General features: G+C 41.4%; 1 protein-coding gene across 4 annotated transcripts in view; it reads right to left on the reverse strand.

Annotated features, from left to right (window-relative positions):
* Positions 1 to 12,203, reverse strand: part of SERPINE2 (serpin family E member 2) — a 65,493-nt gene that overhangs the window by 6,824 nt on the left and 46,466 nt on the right. For all 4 annotated transcript variants that reach the window (XM_003908010.3, XM_009183180.3, XM_009183181.3 and 1 more), the window contains exons 4-6: positions 10,581 to 10,778; positions 3,053 to 3,251; positions 1,021 to 1,121 (exon numbers count right to left, since the gene is read on the reverse strand). In XM_003908010.3, coding sequence (XP_003908059.1) covers positions 1,021 to 1,121; positions 3,053 to 3,251; positions 10,581 to 10,778 — 498 coding nt within the window. The remainder of the gene's footprint in view (positions 1 to 1,020; positions 1,122 to 3,052; positions 3,252 to 10,580; positions 10,779 to 12,203) is intronic.

Consider the following 12,203-nt stretch of genomic DNA (forward strand, 5'->3'; position numbering starts at 1 on the left):
ATGTTCAAGCCATGACTTTTCCTTGGAAAGATTGCTATGTTCTAAATTTAAAGAACAAAGGACTGACCATTCAAACATAACTCTAGAGAAAGGTACATACACTGCTGGCAAATGAAAAGTATGCCTTAATTGCTTTGGCAAAGAAAAATTTTCATCAGATTCATTTGAATTTATATTGTTTCAGATTAATGAGCATGAAATGCCAAAATACATATCTGGGTATAGTGTATGCCTGCAGTCTTGATTTTTTCAAGCAAAAGGAAAAAGTTGGCATTTGAAAACAGAGCGACAATATCTAAGTCAGAGCCAATATTAATAAAAGCAATACATGAAATACTCCTTTATGTAGTCACTGGGGCTTCCCATGAAATGTACGTGCAAAATGTAAGGACGCTTACTTAAATTTAAGGTCGAGAGCAATGACTAGATAAAGAAAATGAGGTATGTATATACCATGGAATACTACTCAGTCATAAAAAGAATGAAATAATGTCTTTTGCATTATTGACAACTTGAATGGAGCTGGAGGCCATTATTCTAAATGAAGTAACTCAAGAATGGAAAACCAAATACTGTATGTTCTTGTTTATAAATGGGAGACAAGCTATGGGTATGCAAAAGGCATAGAGAGTGGTATAATGGACTACAGAGACTCAGAAGGAGGAGGGTGGGTTGGTGAGGAGCTAAAAATCTACTAATAAATATTGGGTACAATGTACACTACTTGGGGGAGGGGTGCACTAAAATCTCAGACTTCATCGCTATATAATTGATCCATGTAACCAAAAACCACTTGTACCCCAAAAACTATTGAAATAAAAAGATAAAAGAAAAAAATAAATAAACGAAGGTCAATAAATAAATAAACAAAGGTCAACAGCATCATCTGGCAATATATCGAAACCTTGTACAGTTTTAGGGCAACACATTCCTAATTCTGATCCTTTTTCCTCTGAACAAATCAGTCTCAGTTTGTAACACTTTCTTCAAGTATACAAATACATTTCAAATTGAACATACTTGTTATTTTTGTAAAATTTGCCTTTGATGAATCAAACATGTCGGTAATGCCAAGGGCTTTCAGCGGCTCCTTCAAATCTGTTTGTGCTACAGCTGTGAACCTAGCATGAAAGCAGAAATGGAGAAAAAAATCACGAGGCTATAAATGCCGCAACATGATAGAGTCGGTGCATGTTTACAAACTGATTCTTTTAAAGTAATATCTGAATACCAATCTGAATTGCATCTTAAATTTGAATTCCAAATTTAAATACTAGATAAGTAAAGGACACCTCATCTCTCAAACAGCTGGCAAAATGAGTTGTACATACTAACGGCAAGAATGGGCACTCCCACCCTCAGGTGTAATTGGCCCCCTGTTCCAATACTTAGGAAGATCTACAAACATAAACATACTTCTTTTATACTGACGTGGAGGCTGAGTGTTAACAAGTTCCCAGTACTCTGGAAGATCTGTCATTCTTCCCCATATCCAGCTAAAGTTTCTCCATATTCATCTTGGCTGCTCTAAGACCTGCCATCCTTATTGGGATTGGAGATGGTCAAAAGAGAGGAGAAACATTCCTGATAGTTCATTTTGGGATTCTTTTTTTTTTGAGACAGAGTCTTGCTCTGTCGCCCAGGCTGGAGGGCAATGGTGCGATCTTGGCTCACTGCAACCTCTGCCTCCTGGGTTCAAGCAATTCTCCTGCCTCAGCCACCCAAGTAGCTGGGATTACAGGCACCCACCACTATGCCTGGCTAGGGGTTTTAGATATTTGTATTTTTAATAGAGACGGGGTTTTTCCATGTTGGCCAGGCTAGTCTCGAACTTCTGACCTCGTGATCCGCCCGCCTCGGTCTCCCAAAGTGTTGAGATTACAGGCGTGAGCCACCGCGCCCAGCCCCTTTTGAGATTCTCAAAGTATTTTACTATTAAAACAGGAGCAAAGATTAGGCATAGGTGACATGGTATTATATTTGGGTATAACATAGGTTTCCTGAATATTTGTGAACTACTTGGCCTTGGGGATACATGGATATAGATGTGTAAATGTCAGTTACTATCATCAGAGGATGCTTTATCAGATTTGATCTCATCCTGTGGAAGAGCACCAAGGAGAGGGGGGCAGATTCTCACCACAGATGGGCTATAATGGTTAAGAACCTGTTCTTCACCCATTGAGACCTATGATGCCACCATCTTATTTATTTATTTATATCAAGCATTGCCTGCCTGAAGGCTTATTTTACCAAAAAATAAAAAATAAAAATAAAAATAAAAATCTTGAAAGGATTAGTAACACTTATTGTGAATGTGTTACTCTGATTACTTAACTCGGTGACCAAAGAATCAAAAGCTATTAGAACTCTCCACTACCACCAAGACCTGGGTTGTTAAAAGCTCTGGATGGTAGGAAGGCAGCAATGTTGAGAAGTTCATAGAAAGGGAACAACGTTCATTGCTTCTTCACAGTTCTGGACAAAGCATTCGCTGACCTGTTAGAACATGAAGATTCATACAGGATTTGGGGTTACTTTTCCCATGGCTTCAAGTCGTAACAGCTCGAATTCCATCTCTCTCTTACTCTTAGGGTATAATAGAAAAACTGGCTGCTGTGGTCTTCATGAACTTCTAGCTAAATAAATAAACTAAAATGGAGCTCCTTATGAAAGCACATGGAGTTCTACTAAACTTCACTGTACTTTCATCCATACTATGATGACACACATATTTTCAGTCTTTTAAATACAATGAGATATGTCAAAAAGTCCCTGCAGTACCCTGAAGAGCTTATGCTCATGTGAAGGTTTAGAAACCAAGGCTGCCCTCTCTCCTTTCTTACGATCCACATCTTACCATACAGGAAGCACAGGCATTGAATAAAAGCGTTTAGAAAAGCATGGCCTCGTAATCTCACCATGAAATTTCTGCAGAACAGAACAGGCTTCATGATGTGCCATATTTTTGCCTCATGTTGTCTGGTGTCCGACATAACAGCTGCTGATTGAACAATGCCACTGTTTTCTTTGAGGGGAAGGGGCCACTTACTTGGGCAGGATCACCTGCACCCTCTTGGGCACCATGATGCTCATCCAGCTGTCTATGGTCTTGGCGCTGATGTGTGGGATGATGGCAGACAGCGGAGTGGAGCTCTCGGTCGGCAGTGCAATCAGCATGCTGATGCTTTCCCCGTGGTAGGGCAGTTCAATGAAGTTGTACCATAAATCACTGGGGGCACTTGTCGACCCTAAAGAAATCAGAAGCAGGTTCAGTGTATCCTTGTTGACTTCTAGAAGTGGCATGAGTGCTTGCTGGCCACCGGGATAGCTTCAGAGAGCAACTCAGTTGGAGAACTTCCCTTTTCCACAAATAGCTTCCTTAGAAGGACAAAGATAAGGACAATTATTTCTTCCTTTCCCGGTGAAGAATTCTCCTTTCTTCAGTCTAGACAGAATGCCTTTGGGTATCACTGAAATCACTTTAATTCTGTTGAGGAGAATTTAACTAAATCATAAAGTACTTAAAATTCAGTGCTTTGCAAGAAGTTGACCCTTACATGAATAAAAGAATACATTTAAGCTGCCTTAGAATCATTCCTTTTTGTTTTTAGTTTTTTTTTTAAAAATAAACTGTATTGTGTATATTAAGGTACACAATATGACGTTATGGGATACGTATAGATAGTAAAATAGTTACTATGGTAAAGCAAATTAACATATCCATTATCTCACGTAATTACCCATTTTGCTGTGTTGGGGACAAGACCAGCTAAAATTGACTCATTGAGCAGGAATCCCAACATGGTGCAATTTTATTTCCTATAGTCCTCATTTTGGATAAGCCTACATGTGCATGTGAAGAGAGAGAGGGATACACAGCATCCACAGGGCCCACTCTGTGCCAGGCCTATATCCTGCAACAGGTTGAGGATCTACAGCACCTCGTGGGGTAGGCATAAGAAGCGCTATTTTGCAATTGAGGAAGCCACCTTTAGAGAAATGAAGTAACCTCCAAAGGATGCATGGTTAAGAAGTGAGGAGCCAGGAGAGTCTAACTCTTAGGGTATAACAGAAAAACTGGCTGCCGTGGTCTTCATGAAGCTCCTTATGAAAGCACATCGAGTTCTATTAAACGTCACTGTACTTTCATCCATACTACGATGACACAGATGTGTTTTCAGTCTTTTAAATACAATGAGATATGTCAAAAAGTCCCTTCAGTACCATGAAGAGCTTATGCTCATGTGGAGGTTTAGACCAAGGATTGTCTTCTTCCTACTTCACCACCCTGCCCTATTCACTCTTCACCCATTCCAGGAATCACCATTGGGGTTTTAGATATTTTATGGTACTTCTACTCAATAATGAAAACCCAAGAATAATGTAAGCCAGCATGGAAAGCAGTCTACCTACAAGATGCTCTACAGACAAAACAGATTCCACATCCTCGGGAGTTCAGCAAACAAGAAGAGAGAAAGCAAGTTTCCTGCATGATTTTCACTGATCTTTTCTTTGGAGATGACATGTGCCAATCACTGCCTTTTAAGACAGGGAACTTCAATATGCCAGTTCTCCATAGAACAGGGTTGGGAGGGATGGACAGAGGGAGAGATGAAGAGAAAGACACCAAGGGAGGGAAAGAGAGTGAACTTGAGGAACACTGAAATATGATAAAAATAGTGAGGTTATTAGAATATGTGGCACTACAGGATGACACTACAGTTTTTCCCTAAGGAAGAAACAACATAGACAACTGGCAGAGGAACTGGGGCTCTCCTGGTCCTAGCACACTGCATTTCCTGCAGGGCTGTTCAGTAACCCAGGTGCAGCCTGCCTCAGCTCCCATGTACTTCAAACTCTCACCCGAGCCTGGCTTCTGTCTTGCGGCAACCTAAGAATGAAAGAGAGGATTCTTCGTCTTTACTCTTAGCCTGAATAACAAAATGGTCTCAGCAGAAACAGAAAAATCAATGGGAAAGTGAGAAAAAAATCACTTCCTAATGAGCTCTTTAATCCTTGAAGAAAACATTAAGTCCCTATTCTGGCAGAGCTAATTTTCTGAAACTGTGAAATTTGGGAAGTGGTTAATAAGTGATGGCTCCAGGGCATGAAATAAGGACCTGGAGGTGTTAACTGCTTCTAGAAATGTTTACTATTCTGTTAAGAAGGATCGAAGTAATGAATAATGAAAAGTTATGAGCTGGAATGTGTTTGAGGGAGGAGAGATATCATCCAGCTTCACCAGTTAATCCATCCTTGGCTGGATCCATCATTAACTGACAAGTAACACTAATAACCACGAACCATTCTGCATCCAGTCACCTCTGCTTGATGACTGAGTTCCCCCCACTCCTTCTGCTTCTGACCACAGAAGCTGATGACCAGTGGTAGCCAGGGTGCATCAGACATGTCCATACTTACCTTTATTTGGTGCCTTGAGGAGCTGGTAGATAAAATAACACCTTTTCTGTCTACCTGGTCACTCAAGCACTGCATCCTTTTATAGAGGGCACGTGCCAAGGCCACGAGATCTGGGGTTATAAGACCTGTATTCAAATCCTGCACCTGCAGCACACTAGCTCTGAGACTTTGGCAAGTTCCTTGACTCCAAGTCTTAGTTTATCTGTAAAAAGCTATAATAATGGCACCTACTTTACAGAATGGGAACATTCAATGAGACAACACATACCAAGAACTCAGCATAAGCTGGGCCACAGCAAAAACTGCCATCTAGTGATGTAAGACACTGTGTAAAATACCTCGCTTCTTGCAATGCGAGTTCCCTGCTCACAGTCTAAACACAAAATTGGCCCACCCAGGTAAACCACATGGCATATTACGTAGCTGATAAAAGCATAACTCCCAAGCAGAATGAATCAAGTAAGGAAGGGGACTTGGGAGCCTTGTGTCAGAGCATGGAGCCTCTCGTCATCCCAGAGCTTTTCCCTTTGAAATCCCCTACCCGATGCTCTCTATTCTTTAACCTCTGGAAGGCAGACTGAGTATTCTTTAACAAGGATCATTTCTGCAGTGTATAAAAAACGTAAGTATAATATGTTGATTAACTCTGAAAAGGAGCAGAGATGAAAAAGAGAAAATAAGGATTTTCTCTTAGATGAATGGTGGGAGATAATAAGTGAAGAATCAAGTATTAAAAATGTGGAGGAGATTTAGAACTTTCTCTAAGTGGTGTTTCGGGTGACCCAGTTTTTCCAGAAAGCCCCTGAAGTAATCCGATTTCCACTTTAAGTGCTACTAGGGAAGACGTAACTAGGCTCACTGAAATGTTAGGAACTCAGCTTGTACAATCAGGGAGGGTATCTTAAATATTTAATATCAGAAAACCTTCATAGATGAAAGTCCCTCCAATTACCTTCTACTACAAGTAAATATGGATTTCCTGAGAACTTAAGAAACTTTTTAGACTGTACTTTAGTAGAAATTGAAATGGACATTTTGAAAAAACAACAGCAAAATGCCCCGCCGTGTGCAGCACTCTACATTCTAGGCCGGAGTCCAAAGGGAGTTTGGAGAGCGTAGCTGGGGAAGGAGGGTGGCGTAAGCAACTGGGTGAGTATTGGTGCCATTTGCTGCTAAGGAACTATGGGTTGAGAACTAAATGGGCAAGGGCAATACGTATATTTATTTATTGAGACAGGGTCTTGCTCTGTTCCCCAGGCTGGAAAGCAGTGATGTGATCAGGGCTCACTGCCACCTCAACATTCTGGGCTCAAGTGATGCCCCCACCTCACACTCCTGAGCAGCTGGGACCACAGGTGAGCACCACCATGCCTGGCTGATTTTTAAACATTTTTTTGTAGAGAGAGGGTCTCACTCCGTTGCCGAGGCTCATCTTGAACTCCCGGGTTCAAGCGATCCTCCTGCCTCAGCTTCCCAAAGTGCTGGAATTACAGGTGTGTGCCACGGTGCCTGGCATAAATGAGTTTCATCTACGCGACTAGAATTCAGTGGGCAACCAAGTTAAGACGTAATGTGAACAGACAGGTATGAGCTGGAAACTCAGGAGAAAAGAAGATGGAAATATAAATGTTATTCTTTGTGGGGTTTTTTCCAAAATAAAGTATCAAATGTCTAAATTCATAACCATAAAACATTTGTAACAACTGACTTGGAGATTCCTATGCCATTCATTCCTATTCCAGGAAATTACCTGTAGAAATTTACTGATTCAAGTATTGAAAAATGTATGTACAAGAATACTCACTGCAGTGCTATTATAGAAAAAAAGCAAATGGCCTTCCATAGGATATTAAGATACATTTATGGGCCGGGCGCGGTGGCTCAAGCCTGTAATCCCAGCACTTTGGGAGGCCGAGACGGGTGGATCATGAGGTCAGGAGATCGAGACCATCCTGGCTAACACGGTGAAACCCCGTCTCTACTAAAAAATACAAAAAACTAGCCGGGCGAGGTGGCAGGCGCCTGTAGTCCCAGCTACTCGGGAGGCTGAGGCAGGAGAATGGCGTGAACCCGGGAGGCGGAGCTTGCAGTGAGCTGAGATCCGGCCACTGTACTCCAGCCCGGGCAACAGAGCGAGACTCTGTCTCAAAAAAAAACAAAAAAACAAAAAAACAAACAAAAAAAAGATACATTTATATTATGGAATATTACGTGGCTGATAAAAGAATCAAGTAAACCCTTATGAATTGGCACAAAAAGTTGTCCACTGTCTAATGAAAGCCGATTATAGAATAGAAATTACAGTACAATCCTATGTATGCAAAAAGTTTCATAGACATATTTTACATATCCCTAGAAAGGTTCTCAAATGATATACTTGATACTTAATAGGAATTTTTATCCAAGGAAACAGGATTTTAGGGGAACTTTTACTTTCTGCCACATATATATTGAGGTATTCTGAGGATTTTGCAATGAGCATGAAATAGAATTCTACTAAAAATGATTTTAAGGCTTCTTTTTTTCTTAATAGAAAAGTTTCTACCCTTGAAGTGCTTCTACTTTATGGGGCATAAATCAGAAAGGTTTTCTTCTTAGTGTTCACTCTCCTTTTGTGATCAAGCAAATATTCTCAGAGCCCTTAATGATATCTTGGGGAGAACAGTCAAGAAGGCAGATAAACTGAATGACAATGTTTTGGCAAAGTGACCCGGAATAGTGAGGCATGGCTGAGGCCCAGGAAGCATCCGACAGGTGGCACCCTGGGCCCTGTGGGTTTGGACAGAGCAGTTTGAGCCAGGCCACTCCTGTAGGTCAGAGTGAGGAAACAGGCAGAAAGTGACAGACGGTCTGTGGAAACGGAAACGAACAGCCACCTGGGGTCACTGTAAATGGTAGTACTTTCTTCACAGCCCTGTCAAGACAATCCTTCCCTGTCTTATCATGAGAAGCTGGGTTTTGGCCAAAGCAAGAAAACAGGGAACTTATGACACTCTCACGCTCTGCTGCATGGCCCAGAACAGAGTCGCGTCCAGTTCCAGGTTCCTCAGTGAAACCCGATGACAGGCATGGAAAGGAGGTTGAGAAGGGTGAGCTAAGCCGTTCGCCATGTTTACTTGTGAGGGAATGAGAAAAGGAGTGAGCAGGGGACTTTCTTATTCTGGTCTGAATTAGGTACAGATCAGTCAGGGCAGAAAGTAAACAGATAAGACATCAAATTGGGCCATTTAGGCAGAATTTGATGAAGGACCACTTGTAAAGCATAGACAGGATACAGAGAAACATGATGGACAGTACCCTGGACAAGAAACGGTGGGCACCATGGCTAGCCTTGGGCTGGGAGGGAGGAAGAGGGGGTGGTGACCCAATGAGAAAGAGCTCTTGGGCACATCCCCTGGCAGAAGCCGAAACCTTTGGTAGAGGAATGCAGCTGGCCCATGACTCCGTAAGCGGAGGCCTGGGAAGTAAATACCCTGACCCCTTTCTCCTCTGTCCTTCCTATCGCCTGCCGGCTCTCACCAGCCAACCCAGCAAGAAGCCAGAGAGCAAGGGGGCCCGGGGCAGGGTGGAAGCGGGTGAAGAAGCAAGGCATGAATCACGGAAAGAGGGAAGATACCAACACACTATGGGGGCTCTGTAGGGTTTAAATCTTTGACAATAAGAACGTATTTGTGCATTATTTTCTATAAAACACACATATATCCTAGGCAAATCAGCTTCCAAATGAAGAGCTACCGTGACATGGAACTCTCTGAGAACAGCCTGTCTACTCAAGAAATGCATGTTACATTTCTGTAAAAAAAAACATTTTGAAATCTTCCATAGGAATGTTAATGGAATCCTTGCATTTTAATCTTGAACTATTAACTTGTTGTTTTTTTTTTCAGCAAGAGAAACATACAGTAAATGAGGGCCCCCTCACTTTTTATTTTATTTTTTTATGGACTGTAAAGTGTGTACAAAAGATTGACCTAAAATAAAATCACTTCATTGAAACGCTAGCACGGCCACCTGCTCATATCCCAGGCAAAGTGATTTTAGAACTTCATTTGACCCTGGCGCGGTGGCTCATGCCTTTAATCCCAGCAGTTTGAGAGGCCAAGGCAGGTGGATCACTTAGGCCCAGGAGTTCAAGACTAGCCTGGGCAACACGGCAAAACCCCATTTGTACAAAAAGTAAACAAATTAGCTGGCCGTGGTGGTGCATGCCTGTGGTGCCAGCTACATGAGAGGCTCAGGTGGGAGGACTGCTTGAGTCCAAGAGGTCAAGGCTGCGGTGAGCCATGTTTGTGCCACCATAGCTGGGTGACACAGTGAGACTCTATCTCAGATAACTTTTTTTTTCAAATTCAGAAATAATTTTTCTGAAATCCTACCATTAACATTTTTTACTGAACATCCTCTGAGACCTATCTCTATAGACATGTGAATATAAAGAATTTTACATGTGAGATTGACATCTGCTGTTCTATATCTCGTTTTCTGAAATCAACCATATATTGCATAATCCTTCCACTTATATAAATCTAAGTCTCATGATCACATATACATTCCACTGTATATCTGTATTTGGCTTATATTTATTTGTCAGTATGTGCTTATGTTCAGAGTATAGATTCCCTGGAGTGGGACTGCCAGAGCCAGGACCCTAGGAAGTCCTCAGACCACAGATCGCTGCCACAAACAGTGCCCAAGGGTCCTGCTTCCTCCCCACCAAAGCCACCAAGGGATTTTATCAACCTTCCTAATTTTTGCCAATCTGCTAAGAAAAAAGAAATCCAATTTTTAATTTGGTAATGTAAGACTGCTAATGAGTTGCTGATGCCTTCATAGGTTTACTGCTCACTTATACTTATTTCATGAATTGTCCTTTCGTCTTTAAGTTTTCAACCAAAAAGCCTACACATGCCATGCATTAATACTTTTTGTACATAACATATGCATACATTATGCATATTATGCTATGCATAGTCACCTTTGTACATAACACAGATTTACGTGAGCTTTATAAAAATCCTGCCTCTCAGCACCCTGCTCTGTTTCCCACTTTTTTAAAAGATGAAAAGTTAGATTTGCTCTTGAATTAAGTTAAAGCACTCAAGGGCCTTTCTGCCGCCAGCATATCCTAGAACAGGCCTTGCCGAGCATGAACTCACCACACCGGAACACGGAGAGCTGGGCCAGCATTGGCACTTGATAGGTTTTCCCGTCGGCTGCCATGAAAGTGCGTTTCTTTGTGTTCTCAGGTTGGAACCGTGATTTCCACAGACCCTTGAAATACACTGCGTTGACGAGGACCAGTCTGGTGAGCACACCATCAATAAGATCTGGGGACAGCAGATTGTCAATCATATCTGTGAAGCCAAAGAACAAACAAGGGAAAAATAACCTCAGGACTGGTGGCCGGCTTGAGGGCAAATGGCAGTTGTCATCAAGTAGAATGAAAAATCAAAGGATTTTTAAGGAATGTTAAAGAGAATCTTCTAAAACTACCCCTTTGTACTTTCTAGGTTCCCCCTCCCCCACTAAATATTAAAGTTAAAAAGAAGTTAAAAGAGAAACCGAAAAGACTTTAGAAACCCCTAGCTAGGGGTTACGAAACTTTTCATCAAGGAATTCTTTTATTATCAATTCCCTGCAAGTCCATGCTTTTAAAAAAATCTTACTCATCCAAATAAGCTATATTTGATAATGAATTGTTTCTTTTTTCTTTTTTTTTTTTTTGCGCCAATAAATGGTAGTAAGGGTTTCTGGTCAGTACAAGATAAGCAATTTTGTTCTGTTTTGCTCCACTTGGTTTAATTCAATCCCAGTCAAAAATAAACACTTCAGCCTGTATGTTATTAAGGGTGAATGCTTCATTTCTCTTAAGATTTTAGAAACGTCAAACATTATTTTGGAATCTCTGGATATCACAAGGCCTCATAACTGCTTAAAGAAGAATGGAAACAAAAAATCAGTGTCTTTGTTTATGGATCAGGCATGAAGCAAGGTGCTAATATTACAGGCAATAGAAGAGAGGATTTTGAATGTTCTCACCAGAAAGAAATGAGAAATGTTTGAGGTAACTGAAATGTTAATTACTCTGATTTGATCATTACACATTGTATACATGCATCAAAGCATTACCACTGTACACCATATATGTACAATTGTTATGGGTCAATCAAAAATAAAATAAAGCCCAGGCACAGTGGTTTATGCCTGTAATCCCAGCACTTTGGGAGGCTGAGGAGGGAGGATCACTTGAGGCTAGGAGTTTGAGACCAGCCTGGAAAACAGAACTAGACCCCATCTCTACAAAAAATAAAAATTAAAAACATATTAGCCAGCTGGGTATGGTGGCAGGCACCTGTAATCCCAGCTCCTTGGGAGGCTGAGGTGGGAGGGTCGCCGGAGCCCAGGAGTTCGAGGCTGTGTTGAGTTATGATTGCACCACTGTACTCCAGCCTGGGTGACAGAATGAGACCCTGTCTCTAAAAAAACACAAAATAAAATAAAGTATATCTTTAAAAAGACAGGAAAAAATAAGGCCTGTCCTAGAACTCCTACTTTTAGAGGAAAATGCTCTTTACAAGATGTTGGGAATGGTCCATCTTACTTGTATCAGAAGTGAAGGAGTGAACACAACTCTTATCATTTCAGGATGCTTCCAAAATGCTACCTGTGGCTGAAGGTTTGGTCTTCCAGTTAGCTTCCTTTTATTATACAGTTATTATACAGGTAGCTTCACAATTATTCTGAGGTCTTTGAAGGTTCAGTTGTGTAAGTGTGGGTCT

Source organism: Papio anubis, chromosome 10 (assembly GCF_008728515.1).
Source record: "Papio anubis isolate 15944 chromosome 10, Panubis1.0, whole genome shotgun sequence".
In the NCBI taxonomy this organism is placed as follows: Eukaryota; Metazoa; Chordata; class Mammalia; order Primates; family Cercopithecidae; genus Papio; species Papio anubis.